Source organism: Coenobita brevimanus, chromosome 101 (assembly GCF_032717465.1).
Source record: "Coenobita brevimanus isolate Jiangsu-jjx chromosome 101, ASM3271746v2, whole genome shotgun sequence".
Taxonomy (NCBI): domain Eukaryota; kingdom Metazoa; phylum Arthropoda; class Malacostraca; order Decapoda; family Coenobitidae; genus Coenobita; species Coenobita brevimanus.
In genome coordinates, this window is record NC_137054.1 from 13,742,160 (window position 1) to 13,760,728 (window position 18,569).

At 42.2% G+C, this 18,569-nt stretch overlaps 2 protein-coding genes across 5 annotated transcripts in view; one reads left to right on the forward strand and one right to left on the reverse strand.

The window, feature by feature from the left end:
• The window catches only part of bgm (acyl-CoA synthetase bubblegum family member 1), a 131,388-nt gene extending 118,503 nt beyond the window's left edge, over window positions 1-12,885 (forward strand). For all 4 annotated transcript variants that reach the window (XM_080284397.1, XM_080284398.1, XM_080284396.1 and 1 more), the window contains 6 exons: window positions 5,146-5,329; window positions 5,761-5,899; window positions 7,809-8,006; window positions 8,345-9,632; window positions 10,275-10,521; window positions 11,360-12,885. In XM_080284397.1, the coding sequence (XP_080140523.1) occupies window positions 5,146-5,329; window positions 5,761-5,899; window positions 7,809-8,006; window positions 8,345-9,632; window positions 10,275-10,521; window positions 11,360-11,436 (2,133 nt within the window). In that variant the 3' untranslated portion in view covers window positions 11,437-12,885. The remainder of the gene's footprint in view (window positions 1-5,145; window positions 5,330-5,760; window positions 5,900-7,808; window positions 8,007-8,344; window positions 9,633-10,274; window positions 10,522-11,359) is intronic.
• A 2,826-nt stretch (window positions 12,886-15,711) lies between these two features.
• LOC145414938 (uncharacterized) overlaps window positions 15,712-18,569 on the reverse strand; it is a 46,791-nt gene continuing 43,933 nt past the window's right edge. The window contains exons 10-13 of the mRNA XM_080284350.1: window positions 18,326-18,433; window positions 17,358-17,494; window positions 16,895-17,055; window positions 15,712-16,088 (exon numbers count right to left, since the gene is read on the reverse strand). Of these exons, the coding sequence (XP_080140476.1) occupies window positions 15,924-16,088; window positions 16,895-17,055; window positions 17,358-17,494; window positions 18,326-18,433 (571 nt within the window). The 3' untranslated portion in view covers window positions 15,712-15,923. The remainder of the gene's footprint in view (window positions 16,089-16,894; window positions 17,056-17,357; window positions 17,495-18,325; window positions 18,434-18,569) is intronic.

Genomic DNA, 18,569 nt, shown 5'->3' on the forward strand with positions numbered 1-18,569 from the left:
GAAGAGAAGGGGAGAGAGTGACGAAGGCGGGTAGAGGTATGGGGTATGGGAAACTGAAAGTGGGTGTGAATGTATGAGGTGATTTGCAGCAAGGAAATGGGGGCGGGGGTAGGTACTGGGGATAGGAAGGGGGAGAGGAAAGTTGTGTGTATGTGAAGGGGGGGGGGGATTCAGAGGTATGGGGTATGGGGGGGACTGGATGTGAATGTAGGTGTGTGAGAGGAAGTGGTTGTGAGCGAGGCTGGGAAAGGTTGTTGCTGGTGTAAGTAAGGTTGAGGTACTGTGTGTGTGTGTGTGTGTGTGTGTGTGTGTGTGTGTGTGGCTACGCTAGACTTTTAATCAGGATGGCCACCCTGTAGTAGAGTTGAGGGCTTTACGCAACTTATCCAGTTTGAAAAGGCTCTCCTAAGATGAAAAACTGTCTGTTAGTAGAAAGAATATTATAAATACATTGTAATAAAGATGTTCGATCATTATACTACTGTATTCGTACTTTTAAGAGACGGCAGGGATGAATGAAAGTCCTACAAATTCTGAATTTTTATTTATGGAAAAGTTGTATTATTTTTCGTGCATGCCACAGTACAGAGCGCATTCAGCAGTCAGTTATATAGAAGCCAAACGCATGTCAGTCTCACCGTTGTTTTTCAGTATTTCAGACAATGAGACTAGCACACACCTAAGATCTGATTAGTATCCGGCTATAAATTGGACAGTTCTTGTTCAGAGAGGTACACATTTCCGGTAATATTTATCATCATTTATCCCTCCAGATGGAGGGATGGGGTGGAGAGGTATATGAGAGAGGGGGGTGTGAGTTGGGAGCAGGGCAGTGAAATGGCGGGGGACAGGGCGACTTGGAGGCGATTTGTTTGTGGCCACCCCAAACGGGATTGAGGCGTCTGGCAATAGATAGATAGATAGATAGATTTATCTAGCTTTAAGTATGGACGAAGAAATGTGGGAAGATGCGAGGAGAGTTTCATTAGATAAGGCAGATGTATGAGGCAACGAGGAGGAAACAGGTGTATGAAGGTGAGGGAAGGCAGGTGTAAGACAGGTGTGCATGGTCTAATCTCCACACCTGCACACAGCCGCCAGAACGAGCCAAGGCCGCACCAGGAATAGCGGTGGTCACGCCAAGATGGGAACGGCACACAGGGAGGAAGATGTGAATATGAACATTGGAATCTGAATGTGTTGACAGGTTGTGTTTGTCGTAAATGTAAATGTTATATTCTCTGGCGTTGACAGGTTGCGTTTATATGCCGACCATTTCACACATAAGAACACGAAATGGTGATTGAAAAATGCTTAGAGTACGTGTTCGTATATTTAATGCCGTTAGAAGTTTCGAATAAGCGTGAGAGAGAGAGAGAGAGAGAATCTGAATCCGGATTAGTTTAGAGAGAGAGAGAGTGAGAGTGGGAAGGCTTTTCTCAGTGTGTTCATTCATTTAAACGAGGCGGAGAATTTCGTCCTGAGGTAGCTTAATCCCCATAGCTCAGTAGCAGAATAAAGCAGTACCGCAGCTCGGTATGCTTCTCACTGGATCTCTTCGTAATTAACACCGTACTCTAGTATTGTCACGTTGCGGTTCTGTAGTCAAGGAGAGATGGTCAGTTCTATCTATCTATCTATTGCCAGACACCATAATCCCGTAAAGGGTGGCCATTTGACACTGAGTTGTTTTACAGGGAGGGGCACCAACCCTCCACCAACCCACTTGACACGTAGGGAGCACGTATGGTTGGGTTATATGGTTACCACCCAGCGTTGTAAATGGTTTCATGGCTTACAGGAAACCATTTGGCTTGTCACTCAATGTAAAGCCACCTGTAAAGGAAAGAAAAGGAATAAGAGGTGACAGGAAAGATAAGAGAAATAGGAAGAGAGGAGGGCAGGCACAGAAAAAGAATGATAAAAGCTAAGGAAGTAGGCAGCACTACATCAAGTGAGTGGATGATGGTCGCCACCACCTACCGCAATGGTCAGTTCTATACCTGGTTAATGTGTACAGAGTGTATGATTGTACCGAGATGTCAATTCCACCCCAGTGCTGTTTTTACCATAACTTGGCCCAGATTTTTTTTTTTCCCTTGTGCAAGTTTCACGTTACTCATTTGCAGAAAATGACAAGCACTATGGCTGTGCATCCTCTCATACCACTTTGTAGCGTTAATCTGTCGTTACAATACATCACCCAAGATGGAAAGATGGTAATTTAGGCCAAGTTAGGGTAAAAACAGCATGAAGTGAGGAGAGTATAGGGTGTATGAAGGCAGTACGGGCTGATTAGGATTGTAGTGGTGTAGTGTGTGGTTTGCTTGTTGGACGATTGGTAGCGTGGGCAGGATCGCTTAAGCAGTAGAGTGAAGGGAGACTGGTGATGGGCAGGTGCGTACTGGGTCGAGGAGAGGGAGTAGCGTACCACCACCGTCTTAACACATTGATGCCGATGACCTCTTTATTTATGCCTGTTTTATTTAATCATATTTACTGCCATTTTCTTGTTGACACAGGGCCGGGGACGAGTTTTATTACATTTGTCATTCATTTTTGCTGCATCCAGACGATTTTTATTCATCAAGACTTCGAATCGTTTCACAATAAAATCGTCTGGAGGTGGCAAGAATGAAGTTAAGAATACATAGTGGGTTGGAATTGCCTATTCACGGAGAATTGCTTCTAGCCCACACGATCCTATGACTTATTTTACTCTTGGCACCGCAATACAATTTTATTCAGCTTTCTGGAGGCTTTTTGAATTACGATGTAGCCTTCATTAATCTTTAAATACTAGAGGTCTGTCCTGAGTTGGGAAAATCCCCCCCCCCCCCACAAAAAAAAAAAATCCTCAGATTGAAAGTAAATACAGCTTTCCAAAATTAAACTGTTTGTTAAGCATCGTCGAAAAAAATTTCTCAGAGGAATAGAATTGGTGTTTGATAGTAGTCTTAAGTTACCATCGGAGTGAAAAGATTTAGTTTTCACAGGCTTTTTTCTTCTTCTAATATACTGCCACTCGTACATGCAAAATCTCTAGCTAGTTGCAGACCCTTTTACATAGCACTTTTCTTTTAACTGCCTCTAAATCCGCTTATTACATAGCTCTTTCCACTGCCAGCTGTTCACTGTTACTGAGTTCTGTTCAGCACCCACTAACCCTCATAAATGTAGCCTGTGGGAAGGGCTGTGACCTTCCTATTGAACGGGGGTTGGGAGGACCCGGGTGAATAGCGAGGCGCGTGGCTTTTTCGACTAGGTTATCAGCTCCGGCTCATGATGTTCAGAGGGCTGTACAGTATACTAGGTGGCATAGGAGTCTTCGTAACAACCTAACTTGGCGATTTACTTTGCTTATTATAGCATGACATCCTCATGTACGGTGTTTATATTCAAGAGTATTCGAAATGACTCGGTAACACCTCTTCCTTAGCAATTTATTTTGCATATTGCACCGTGACTTTCTCTGATATGTTTTTTATATTGTAATGTCGACATAGTTTACATCAGTGACATACATGAGGGTGTTAAAATCACTTAGGAAGATGCGTTTGGAAATCTCCCAGGGCCACTTAGAGTAACTCATTTATGAACTCAGTTACCCGACCTAGTTATAGGACAAGGTAAAACAGACGATTGGATGATGACGATGATAAAACAGACGAGTGCGGTAACAATAATGTAACGAGAAAATGTTTTAAGCTGGTTAAATATGAATTCACCAACATGCCGATACGAACAGATAGACCACGCAGAGAGTGCATACCTCTGCTAACGCCTATACCATAAAACTCAGACCAAAATTAATTGGGCCTTCCTTGGCCCATGATCCACATAAGCACAAAATTTCATTGACATTCGTCAATAATGTTTTGAGATCTTGTGGGCAGACGGATGAATTAATAGCATCCAGCATTCATTGACGGAGGTAATTAAGTTACAGAATACTGGGCCCTTGCAATTCTACACAAAGCTAAATCATTATAACTCAAAATATATTTTGTGTTGTGCAAGTGAAAAGGTAGTGTTGCGTCCAGGAGTAAACGCGAGATAAATGAACTGATGTGTTGTCTTGGACTTTGACAGCACTAGGAGACGCGGTGGCTCAGAGGTAGAGCGCCGAGCTCGTAGCCGGGAGTTCGTGAGTTCGAGCGTCCCACAGGCCGCCATTCCGGGAGTGGTAGTGCGCTCCTGTAACCTAGCAGAGCTGTATGGCCATAGTTGCCTAGCTTGGGGATTAAATCTCTTTGACAGCACTAGCCATACGGAGTACAGATAACATACATGGGAATGCTAAGGTGGAATGTTCAAAAAAAAAAAAAAAAAAAAAAAAAGTACTATCAAAGCCTAAACCAATGAAAATACTGTCAGTTATTTGCCAAGACCTTAACTAGTAGAAGTTTCATGTAAGGAAGTGGTAAGAGCAAGGAAACAGAGACAATACAGTATAATTTACCATTTCATGCCTGGCTCAGACGCCCGAAATGCATAAATAACGTAACGAAACAAGAAAGGGATTTTGTCACATGATTTGGTTATTAAAATCCGTAAAAAAAAAAAAAAAGTCAAACAAGAACGCAGAATATTTCAGTGCCATGCCCTGGTTAAAAAAAAAGAAGTTTGGATGGGAAAATGGATGTGTATTTCTGCCTTGTATTGTTTATAAACTTTATCTCATGGGACTGGATGGATGAAGAATTGCCAATCCAGTATGTTGAACTAACTTCCATTGCTAGATTTTCATTAGATAATAAAAATACTGCTTTGGTGGATGTAAATACTGTGTTTAGTGTATATCATACAATTTAAATCATACTTATTGGTTATAATGCAATACTAAGATTCCCCGTTTTAATGGGTTTGATACTCTGAACCCAACCAGGTTAGGCATTAGTTATTACATAACAGGCAACCAGCAGTTCCAAGTGCTTTTCATAGCGTTCCCATCAATGTATTTAAATAGTTTGTGTCATACTAAGTACTGGCACTTTGTTCATGATGGTATAGGTAAAAGATTTGGGCTACAGAGTTTTATAAGCAGTTTTGTAGACCAGTGATTTCATTAGAGAACTTGCCAAAGCTAAAGTGTTTTAATTACATGTATATACACGTTATTAATTGTTCAAATTTTCTTTTCAGAAGGGTGAGGCAGAAGGGGAGAGCTTGGAGTCCTCTGTGCCGTCCTCTTCATCACTATCCGAGGTCCGACCCGAGACCCCAGAGACCACCTCGGCACACTCCAGCTCCCCTGAACCACCCCAGCCCTCCACCTCATCCAAAGAGATGTTCAAGTCATCTCTCAAGCAGGCAGAATATCTTAATGGTTAGTCACTTACCTTGGGATTTTCACTTTTACAGTGGTTGTTGGGTTCTGCCATGTTTATTTTCCTTTTATGTTAGCACTCCTTTGTTTTGTGAGGTAAGTTGTCTGCCATTTTCTTGTCTTTGATGCTGGTATTTCAATTAAATTTTAGTATTACAATTTAGGGTGCTGAAGCACTACTCTCATTCATAAGTGATGTTTGAAGTAGGCTATTTATAGATGTAACTGTTGACCTCCTTGACTTTCATAATTCCCTCTCACTAATTAACACTTAGTTCTGGATTTGTCAAGGATTAGATTAGTAACTGGTGGCTTGCATACAGTAAGTTTAAACTGGTAGAGAATATGTTAATATCAGTGCTGATTTTAGTATGTAGAAAATGTGATATCTAGCCTTGAAGAATTGTAAGCAACTCTTGTTTTCTCACCAGGACCAGACCAGGTGATCCCAACAGAGATAATCAAGACTTGGGAGCCAAATGGGGCAACAAAGGTCAAGATTGGAGACCAGGGCCCTTCTGCCCACACCCCCGTGTCAGTCCCCACACTCCTCAAGAAGGCAGCAGAGAAGTGAGTTACTTCCACTTTTGCTTATCATCATCCTAGTGTTGGAGAGGGACAGACATGGTGGCACCAATATAATCCCCTCGACTCAATCCATATCCCTCAAAAGGAGGATGGTGGACAACAGGAGAGCATCTTCAACCTGCAGCTCAGAGTTTGCATCCAAACGAGCCAAGGGCCACACATTAACCATAAATTTGGCCACTATTTTCATTATTTAATTCCCCCTAGCCTCTATTCCTTGCTGGTCTGTATCTGAATGGAAGGTTAATTCAATCTTCAGTGTTACTTGTGCATTTTACTGCCATCTTAGAGACATATCATTGAGTGAATAGTGTGGTATAATAGGCATACCACAAACACACTTATTCATCTCATGTGCTTCACAGCAAAATCCTAAACAAAAGCTGTTTGGGAGCACCTGGTTTAAGTGGCAGGTTTCCAGCAGTCCACTGCATTCATGACCACATGAACCTAGTGCTGCAACCACAACAATTATCAAAGTAAATTACACTACTTGGAAGAGGTGTTAAAGATCTGTGTAATATATCCTTGAGTGTTATTTATGTAGTCTGTCCCTGTAAGACACAAATTCCATCCAGGAAAATCATAAGGTGTAATATTAACAAATGATAAGGAGGTGCTGGAAGACCTAAATACAGTACAAGAATATCATCCATTGTTTACTGATGTCGTCATAAAAGTAAAAGAATACTGGTAGAAACTTCATGTTTACTATTGTTTTTTCCTCGATTCTGATTCTTAACTTACTACATATTGTAGTTTTGTCTACTTTTATTCACCCAAAACCGGCTTGAGCCCCTTGTGGTTTATTATTGTACTTGAAGCCCTCTCATATGACCTCAGAATTGGACTTACTTGGGAGCTGCTGTATGCCGATGATTTGGTGTTGATTGCAGAGAATGAAATGGAGGTGGAGGAAAGATTTAAGAAGTGGAGAGGTGGTATGGGGCACGGGCTTGAGAGTAAATGCAGATAAAACAAAGGTGATGGTATCTAGGGCTGGTGGCGGTACTGTCAATGAAGAGAGAGAGTGTCTGTGTGTGGTTTGCCACGAGGGTGTGGAAAGTAATTCCATCTTGTGCAGTGTTTGTGATAAGTGGATGAATAAGAGATGTAGTGGTATTAGAGGTAGACTGGGAGATAATTTGATTTCATGAGTGCTGTGTGTTGGGAAGAGCATGTGGAGAGTCATGTGTGCAAAGAGTGATCCTGCTGGTGAGTCTCTTGAGTGTGTGAAGGAGTTTTGTTACTTGGGAGACATGTTATGTTCTGGAGCTGAGGCTGGCTAAAGTGAGCAGTGGTCGGATGAAGTTCAGGAAGCTGTTGCCTTTCCTGACAGTGAGAAGGCTCTCCATCCATGCTAAGAGATCTTTGTGTGTGCCAGTGTTAAGAGTGTAATGCTGTATGGTAGTGAGACCTGGACAGTAAAGGAAGAGGATATTTGCAAGTCCAAATGTACAAAAATGGCAATGATTAGGTGATGTGCAGTGCGTCCTTGAGTGCGAGGCGTGGGGGGGCTAGGTTTACGATGGAAGAGTTAAGAGGTGGGATGGGACTGGAGTGCATTGGTGGTGTCATGAGGAAAGGTAGCTCATGATGGTTTGGGCATGAGGGATGATAATTGGGCACAGAAAGTGAGAAGTGTTAACTTTAGGGGTAAGGTTGCAAGAGGTAGACTGAAAAGAAATGGGACGAGAGTGTTGTGTGACCTCATGGGTAAGGGACTGGATAGGGTGGCTGCCAGAGATCAAACAGCATGAAGAGCTGCCATTAGGTGACCAAGGCAGATGCTTGCAAGCATGTTGAAGCCTTTAAAAATGAAACAAAATAGAACATTATTGAAGTGTACACCAAAGTTTCAGTTATTTTGCACAATTTACCTGCTTTTCAGATACCCTGATACCAATGCGCTGTTTGTAAAGCGCGGAGGAGAATGGAAGGGAACCACTTACAGCCAGTACTACCAGCAGGTGCGCACCATGGCCAAGGCATTTATTGCTCTTGGCCTTAAGCCTTTCCATGGAGTCTGCATCCTGGGTTTCAACTCTCCTGAATGGTTCATTGGGGACCTAGCTGCTATCTTTGCTGGGTAAATACTAGAAGTCTTCAGATTTATAAATATATTCTTTTCAGTATGCTTTGCATGTTCCTTATCAAAGTTTGAATGACAGAGCTTTTAATGGAAATATTTTGTCTTAAAATAACTTTATCACTATTGTTCATAAGAACAGTATGAAGGACATATTGTTATAACTGATTATTCTGGTGGAAACAGACTTTTATATTGAATGACATTTTGATATTCATTTTCTACTTTATATATCCCTAGGGTAGGAAAGGAGGTCCGGATGATGATGATATATCCGACACCTTGTTTACCCATATGAAGCATTGCTGTGATGACAGTGTTTTTCTATTTTTCTTCAGTGGCTTTGCTGCTGGTATCTACACAACCAACTCTCCAGAGGCATGTGAACACTGTGCCCATAACTGTGAAGCGCAGATCTGGCTGGTGGAAGATCAGAAACAGCTGGACAAGGTATTAAAAATCCGTAGCCGTCTTCCGTCATTGAAAGCCATCATCCAGTACACAGGAAAGCCTACCACAGATGGAGTCATAAGCTGGGAGAGTGCCATGGAGCTGGGCAAGCAGCAGTCTGATAGCGAGTTAGAGGCTCGGCTGAAACGAATGGCTGTTAACCAATGTTGCACGCTCATTTACACCTCTGGCACAACTGGACCACCAAAGGGTGTGATGCTGAGCCATGACAACATTACCTGGACTGCCCATGCTAACTGTATCAATGCTGAATTCCATGCTGGTAAAGAAATTTTTTTGAGCTTCCTACCACTGTCACATGTTGCTGCACAGATGGCTGACATCTATATCACAATGTACTCTGGAGCGACCTGCTATTTTGCTCTGCCTGATGCACTGAAGGGTAGCCTGGGACAGACCTTGAAAGAAGTAAGGCCCACTAGGTTCTTGGGAGTCCCACGTGTGTGGGAAAAAATCTATGAGAAGATGATGGAAGTTGGACGTAAGACCACTGGTGTCAAAAAGTCTATTGCCACCTGGGCCAAATCGGTGGGATTGGAAGCCAACACCCGCAAACAACGTCAAGACTTCTCAAAGCCATTTGGATATTCCGTAGCCAATGCAATAGTTTTCAAGAAAGTAAAAGGTGTACTTGGTCTGGATCGGTGTGAGCTGTTCCTCTCTGGTGCAGCCCCAATTGCTCCAGACATTGTGCGATACTTCCACAGTTTGGACATTCCTTTAACAGAAATCTATGGCATGTCGGAATCTACTGGACCCCACACAATTGGAATGGAAAAGGCATTCCGTCTTGGTAGTTGTGGGAGAACTGTCCCTGGGTGCTACACTAAATTGGATAACCCTGATCGTGATGGCAATGGGGAGGTATGCATGGGTGGCCGGCATGTATCCATGGGTTACTTGCGCATGGAGGATAAAACACACGAGGCCATTGATGATGAGGGCTGGCTGCACTCTGGAGATATTGGGAAACTGGATGCTGATGGCTTCCTATATATTACTGGGCGCATCAAAGAGCTGATCATCACTGCTGGAGGAGAGAATGTATCTCCAGTACAACTGGAGGACAACCTGAAGGCTGAACTACCCTGTATCAGTAATTCTATGGCCATTGGTGACAAGCGCAAGTTCCTCTCAGTCCTCCTCACACTTAAGGTAAGTTATAGTTCAGATTTCTCGGTTCTGTGGAGGGAATGGGTGCCAATAGTGGTGAATAGAGTATATCTGAGTGAGTACAAAAGTGAGAGGAGCTGTGGTAGGCCAAGAAGTTGGGCAGATGTAAGGACTGTACGAGAGAGTGACGTGTATGGTATGCAAGAGGACTACTGGGCCTTGGGAACAGGCTTTGAAGTCTATGCCAAGAGTTGGACTTATTTAAAAAAAGAAAGAAAGAAAAAAAAGTTTAGCTGAGTGATGGTATGAAGCGCTTAAGCGTGGATGCTCATGCCTGTGAATTGAGTCAGGTTTTGGGTAGTTTGAATGGTCAGTGAAGAAATTAGTGGCTCATTTACTTAGGAAGACTTTTAGTTTCTCCTATCAGGTTTTTTCATTTTCTCTGGATCCTGCCTTACCCCATCCATAGGAGAGAAACTAGGTCTGGATGGTGGTGATGCATTTTATGGTATATTTAGAGATAACTGACTTTTTCACACAGACTAAAGTTCATTAGGGAGTGAAGATAAAAACAATAGCTAGACATTTGTTAATCCAGAGAAGAGTGAATTTAATGTCATAAGTTGCATCTTGATTTAATGGATTACAGACCTATTCTTACAATTTTATGTGACTTACCTTCAGAGCAACATGAACCTAGACACAGGAGACCCACTGGATACCCTTACCCCAGCCTGTATTGATTGGTGTCGTTCAGTGGGGTCGCAGGCTAAAAGTGTCCAGGATGTGCTGGCTGGACCTGATGTCAACATCATGCGTGCCATTCAGGATGGCATTGACCGTGCCAACAAGATTGCTCCCTCCAATGCCCAGCGACTTCAGAAGTGGACCATACTGCCAAGGGATTTCTCTGTACCTGGTGGCGAGCTAGGTAAGTATAATTCCCGGTTTTCTGTTTTATTTATTTCATCCATCCATCCATCATCCAATGCTACATTGCCCCATGAGGAGTGTAGGAGCCCAGGGCTAGGCAGTTGGTCCCAACATTTAAGATGAGGGTGACCAGCCGTACTCATCCCTGAGCGGCATTATGTGAGCAATCCCCCCCCCCCCTTGGATATAAACCTTCACTGGCCCAATCCGATTGGAGCACAATAATTACCCACTAAACCACCAGGCGCCAAAATTTGGTTATATGGTTACCACCCAGCGTAGTAAATGGTTTCCTGGTGTACAGGAAACCATTTGTCTTGTCACTCAGTGTAGAGTCACCCACAGGCAGAAGGAAGAGGAAAGAATGAAGGAAAGAAAGACAGAAGAGGGAGTGTAAAGTCACCCTTAGGCAGAAGGACAAGGAAAGAGTGAAGGTAAGAAAGACAGAAAAGGATGGAGGAGAGGAAAGGGCAGACACCCGACAGCTATTTATTTATAATATTGATTTTTGCTGTATTGTATACAGGTGTAAGTAATAAATATAAAAGAGCTTGGCATGTTCACATTTTAATATAATTAATGGAGTACACTACTGATGCAATAGTACTGTCTCATACCAGTGTACAAGTAAAGTTTCATGCAAATGTGCAAGTTATTGAATCAGTCCAAAAGCCACTTAAGTGTTCCGTGAATGAATACAGATACTGTAGTTTTAGTAGCAGAATTGGTGTTTGATCACTTGTGAATTTGGATGTTCTGTAAGCATTTTGTGCAGTCATGTATTATAGCTTTATTTTTTTAAAAATATTTTATTTATTTATTTATTTTTTTACCAGGTCCTACCATGAAGCTGAAGCGTCCAGTAGTAGTACAGAAGTACTCTGAGACGATAGAGCGCTTCTATGAGGTTTGAAACGGTCCTTTGGGAACCCTATTACTGTACACAGATAACCCTACCTAGCGTTGAATGTACAGTATGTGTACCGTATGTTTAAATGAATGCAAGTATGTGTATGCATGTGTACAAGTGCAGTTTTATTTACTTGGGGAACAAATATCCCTTTCCATGTGGTATGCCTCTTTTGAATGCAGGAATATGTTCTCAGTTGTATACCTGACCTTGGTAGAGTTTGGTAAATAGAATATTGTAATGTATGAGTGTATGTGTAACAGTTGCTCACATGTATGAACTTAGCAGACACTGATGTGCCTCCCTGAATTGTGTACAGCTCAAATGAGTGTTTTGTGCCAGAATGTAGGGTTGTATACATGTTGATATGTACATTTAACAAAAAATGGCATTAGCATCTAGATGTAAAGAATTAATAATCTCAGAGGTGCATTTAAGAAATATATTAATATATTTGATGTAGATATTACAAGTGTCTTGCCATGTTGCCATTTTGTGATGTGCCTGTAGAAGATAAAATATTGTGGCACTGTATGTATATATAAATATAATTGTGCTGTATTATTTTGTTCTTGTGTGAGATTATCTTTCAAGGCTGTGTATAGAATTGTTCAAGTTGTACTATATTATTAATTCCCACAACACAAGTGCAATGCAAGTCCTGGTGGAACATACGTTGCCATTATGCTGCATTGGCTTTGTATACGTGTGTGATGCTAGGACCACCTTACTTATGAGGTACTATATCGGCTTGTAATGAGGCTTTTGGATGACTTCACTATTGTTTTGGTTCAACATTTTTGAACTGTTGAAAAATTTGTGTTAATTTACTTAGGAGTAACCTGTGCTAGCTTCTGAAGCTGTTTTAGGAGTTTGCGTGGTTAAAAACTGAAATATGTTAGACATAAGACTCTTGATTCCTGAAAGCCTGATTAAAGCTTTTAGTTTATAGGTGTTTGATGAACGTCTCCTTTTCGGGAGAAAACAGTTTGATCAGTGGAAAACTTTACTGGAAGGAAGTAGATAAAATTTTTCTCCGGTACTTAAGGTATGACCATCATATCACGCTCAAGTTCAACCCCTTCAGTCAGATTTTTTTTTTTACTATTATATCATCACCAAACCATTTTAATTACCTTAGGAGAGACCTTTAAACAGAAGGGGTTAGATACAGCTTTCACTGAACCCTTCAGTGCTAAAGGTATTTCCTTTGTTGAATAGTATCATCTGCTATTGATCAGAGTAGAAAGAAAACTGTTAATTGGAGTGAAGGGATCAATATGGATAAAATTCTGCAGTTTCTTTTGTTTTAATGGCAACACAAGGGTATCACTGCAGTGATACACTTGAGTATTGTTTGTACAGAGCATACAGTTTGGTGTATATATTGGGTACTATTGTTAACTTGTTTAAGTAAATTTATGAAGTAATTATTTTGTTTTACTGTTAAGGCTGAGTAAGGAGTAAAGACACAGCCAATCTGTTCATTACCAATGCCCTCCTACCCTGAATGACAGTTTTTACTATTAAGTCCATCTGATATAAAGTACATCCAGTATGAAGTACTAAACACGTGGATGTTGTTACGAGAGGCATAAACTAGTCATGGAGAGAGGAATAGCAATGGTAATGAAGACTAGAATATTTCAGATCTGATTAAAACAGAGAATACTGTGTTGTTTGTAATCAGTGAAAAGGATATGAAGGAGTACATGGGGGATGTGCATATGGTACAAGAAATGAGGAAGGGGAGAGGATACTTGAGTTTGGGGAGGCAATGAACATGATTGTGTGCCACATTTTAGGAAAAAGTAGGTTTATTACATAAGAATATAGGAAAGTAGCAGCCAGATACAGTATATCATGGTCAGGAGAGCTGTTAATGAGGGATGTTAAGTTATAGGGAGTGAGGAGTGTGTGCTGCAACAAAAGGTATTGATATGTGACATGGGGCATGAGTGTGTGATGAAAAAAGGAGGACCTATGCACCTAGGAGGAAAATATGGAAGTTGAAAAACCAAGCAGTAAGGGATGCTTTCTACAGGGAGATGAATAGAGCGGTGACTGAACAGAAAGATGCTGATAAAAGTGGTAATGAACAGTACAGAGCCCTCAAGTCAACTTCTTGAAAGTTACCGAATCAGTGTGTGGATGGACAAGAGGCACCTCAAGACGTAAGGTAAATTGGTGGTAGGATGAAGGTGGAGAAGCTGCAGCTAAGGAGAAAAGGCTTTTCTGGGAGTGGACAAAGGGTGGTAGCAGAAAGGAATACTTGGTTGCCAAGTTGTAGGGCTAGAAGAGAGGTTTGCAGGGCAAAGTCTGAATCTCAGAGACTTACTGGACAACCTAAATAGTGGGGAGAGGAAGAATATGATATTTAAAATGGCTAATCAGATGGACTGTATGACTTGATGGTAATGCTCCTCTTATCACCGTCTTGACTAGAATTTAGTCTCCTAGTGTGGGTGGCCAATCGTACACTCCTGCAACTGATGCCTCACTTTCATACGACCATACTATCCTTCATGTTACATCACTTTCTCCCAATTTCCGTATATCACCACCATAATCATTCTGACCTTTTTCCCCTTCTTGGCGATAGGGCGAGGTGGGATCCGGAGATTTAAAAAAATACGAAAGAGAGAGATCTATCAACAGTGTGCCCAGTGAAATGGGCCACACTGTCACACAATCACTCATATCTGAATACACTGGTCCCCTGAATCATGTGGTTCCACTGCACAAGCCTAACCTCTCTCTCTCTCTCTCTCTCCCTCTCCCATTTTCTCCCTCCCTCCCCTCTCTCTCTCATTACCTTTATAAATGCTCTTTTTGTAGTAGATGAGGCGCCAACCATCAACTCACTCGATGTGGCGTTACCTTCAGGTGACTCTACACTGAGCCAAATAGTTTACTGTAGCCCAGGAAATCATTTACTACTCTGGGTGTGGTAACCATATAACCAAATGATGCCTGGTGGTTTGGTGGGTTAAGATGCAATAACTGGATGGGACCCGCAAGGGTGTACATCCTAAGACAGGTTTGGACTTTTTGCCAATACTACTTGTGAGGGAGGGTAGCTGGTCACTCGCACCTTGAATGTCGGAAGTGAGTAGCCACTGGCCCTGGGCCCCTACGGTCCTGAAGGGGGGACAAAAGGATTGGATGATTGTTGGATGGATTTCTCAGATGTGCCTGAGAGGTCTCGTCCCTTTGCTCTGCAAGCAGATTGTGACTCTAAGGTGGTGGTTTTGTGACTCGCTCTGATACCCTCTCCCCCCCAGCACATCACAAGGGTCATATCTGGAAATGCAATGTATCAAAGGGAAAAAAAAGTTATATAAACTGTTCTTTATTATAAATAATTTCACCAAGATTTCCGACTGTCAGTTTTTATAATTCACTTACTGGTAGACCTTACTCGGCAACTTTTACACGGGCATAGTACCGTGTATTTTTACACGTACTTAAAATATTATCTTAGATGTTCTGTGAGAATTAAAATTATATGCAGAAGGTAACTTTTCCAACTGATAAAAAGCTCAACTGTTAACGTAATCAATATACAAAGTACTTAATTACATGAGTTCAGTTGTGTATAACATCCACCACTATCAACAGTCCCTCAGATTCAAAACATCTTAATGACATGATAATGAGAGTAACAGTAAACCCAAGTATACAATTTATCTCTGCCTGAATGAAGTAGGTAACAACAGGTAACAACAACCATGCATTTCAAGGTTTATAGGGATATTCACAGTACTGAGGAAAACAAAAAACTTGGTCTGTTATAGCAGAGAAATAATTGTACCTTATGAACCAACCTGGATACCAAGTAAGTTGTATAAAGGGAGGCATCGGTAAATTTGTCTTTCAGTCCTTTAAAAACTTATTCTTGCTCCCACCAGACGATTTACAGGAAGGACATCTAACTGTGAAAGAGGTTAATGAAGGCTGTCTCTGATGCCTCCTTTTCGAAACATCTCCCATCCGAAATACAACCATAAGGGGATAGCAAGAATAAACTAAAAAATGTCACAGTAAGTATATTGTACCACTTCGTTTCACTTGCTATGTCTTAACAGTCCCTCCTCAAATTAACCTTATAAAAGTGCCTATAGTTAAGAGGAAGGTATCATCCCTTATCCAGTACTTCTTGCTTATAATATCATCGCACTCACACACTGGACTTGCAGCCACTACATAAATTTGCTACACATATACTGTACTGTACGTTATGTTCAACATACACCTTTCGCAACATATATCCTTTGATAAATGGGGTGGATTGTGTGTAAAAGTATTTTTGGCATTTTCATGATAGCTCTCACGTTAATACCGGACCATTATGGATATATCGTATGTCAAGGAATTTATGCCATAGCGTAACAATAATTATTTCTCCAGGACCAAAGATAGAACAATAAAACTGCGCATCTTCTGAAACTTTTCCCGGTAAATCTTTTGCGCCTTGCCAACGTCGTCGTCTAGAACCTGGAGTTTTGTCTGATCCAGCCGAGGTATTTTGTGACTTCGGTATAGACGCCTGGGTTCTCTTTGAGGGCGCACTGTATTCCCCACGACACCACACCCGCCACGTACCACCTCCTCGTCCGCGGATCCTGAACCTGGAACGGGCCTCCGGAGTCGCCCTGTGGGGTAAAAGCGTCAAAGTGAAAGTAACCAACACTCATTCCTATATGAGTTAATCAACTACCAACATCCAGCCATTTGTACATCAGTAATCTACAGTGGTGCAGTGGTAGAGTGTGCGTCTCGCATGCTGGTGAGCGCGGGTTCGCCTCCAGCCAGGGTTGTAAAAACTTTGGGAAGCGTTCACCAAGCCACTGACCACTTTGGCGGACACATAGGGTGCTGTGGTTGAACCAGTGTCGCATACTGTAGTATGCTTGCACCCAGTCGGCTTAAGGCGGGCCGATTACACTTGGTTCACAGACTACACACACATCCAAAGCCACTACAAGACTACAATTACCGTACACTTACAAGCACTTCTCACCCTTCATACATCCTCTACCAGACAGCCTAAGCCACTAGGTTGAGATACATTGGCTGTATCGTCCCTGCTTCGGTAGGGATAGGCCGGTCCTGCAGTGGACCTCAACGGCTGCTGCTGATGATGATGAATCTACAGTACACTTTCTCTAATTCCCTTCAGTGTGCTTCCCCCCACCTCCTTATCTACGCCACTCAAATGGTTGTATTCTACGTTGTTTGGGACCAATTCATTTTGCACATTACAGCTCAGTATCTTCTTGTATGTTATTGATGAAAAACTGATATTAAAACGGTATAAATATCGTACTGTCATGTGTTAAATAAATCGACACGGGAAGAGATGCTAGGAAGCTTCTTATGCCACTTCAGTGATGTCCTATGAGTTACTGAAGCTCTTAAGCATACCAGTGATCTACCAGCATACTCTCCTCCAACCTACCTGACACGAGTCCTTCCCTCCCTGTTTGCTCCCTGCACACATCATGCCGGGGAACACCTTGCCTGGGTACGCGTTGGAGCATTCATCAGGCGTCCACACCGGCACCACAACCTCCTGCAGCACCGAACTCACCGGACCGCCGAAGTAGATGGTGCCCCAGCCTGGCAAAAGAAGATGGTTAGATGCGCGTCTACGGAATGCACGTTGAGATAACCAGTCAGAAGTTTGTTTTGCTGCTGGATCATGGAAGAAGAGGAAACAAACTGTGTCCAATTGTCTGACCGCTTTGGGAAGCCAGCTTAGTTTGAAACATTTGGGGGGGGGGGGGACTGATGCTTACCAGAGAGAGAGAGAGAGTAAACTGTCCTTCCTTTGAATCAAATATACTTTTTCAAATCTGATTATTCGTACTCCCCAGTCCCCACATGTACAAAACTCCTGCATGTCTTTCCCTCAGCCTTACCTGTGACGTAACCGTTCCTGTCGGTGAAGGACATGCCGTTAGGAGGGAGGCAGACGGGAGAGATGCGCTCGCCGAAGGTTGCGGGTCTATCCAACTTGACTATGGATATGTCATTCTCTTGGGTGTCGCTGTTGTACCTGGTGAAGAGAGAGACAGGTACATAAAGAGAGAGAGAGAGAGAGAAGCCGGGGAGTCATTGGCACGGTACGTATTTTAATTAGGGTTATCTAATTTGACTAGTTACGTTGTTTCCTGAATGTTGCAATTTTGTTTTAAGCTTTCAACTCTGGATATAGATTAGGAAGTGCTTTCCCAAGACCCAGTAGTCTACCTGCGACACACCAACAGAGGGCTAGTTCCGAGCAGCATTCAAAAGTAACTTGGCATCTTGGACACTATTTTCTATCGCTATCGTTATATACTTGACAGTCAGAAAGTTTTGGTATTATTCTGTTTATCTGTTAGTCTGTCTGTCTGTCTGTCTATCTATGTCTGACTACCTATTTATCTATATGTCTAATCTCTGACCGTAGGTGTATATTCCCCCCTTCTTTGGCCCCGTATTACAGTTGGGGATGAAAGTTCAAATATTTCGCTTCTTCCTAACGTTCCTCTGCTAGCTAATATTCCTAAGCTGGGAGAAACATGGTATATTTCCCTGCCTATAAATGATTCTCTCTATGATGCGTCAGGAAGGAAAGCAAGTGACAGATGTGGCCTTAGTGTGAAGACACAACTGAAGAGAATGCCAATTTTGCCTCCGAGGAAAAAGTAACGGACGCGGCTTAACTATGATGTAAATATATATATATATATATATATATATATATATATATATATATATATATATATATATATTATACATACACACAGAGTATATCTATCTATCTATCCATCTATATGGTCTCTAGTGAAGCAGACACTGTGAAATTGTAAGCCAACTTTAGTACGTCAATGTAACTACTCACCTCTCGTGGTTCCTAATTTCCGCCACGTTGAAGTCGACATGTTGGTTGTCTGACGTGGCGTCGAACTCGTACTCGCCCAGACGAACTAAGATCTCTTGAGCGCTGAACCTGGAGAGAGAGAGAGAGAGAGAGAGAGAGAGAGAGAGAATTATCAGCATCAGTACTGCCAAAATCACTGTAATCAAGTAGTCATCGATTTCGACATGATCATCACTCAGGCCTATTAGTTCTCGTTTGTTTAGGA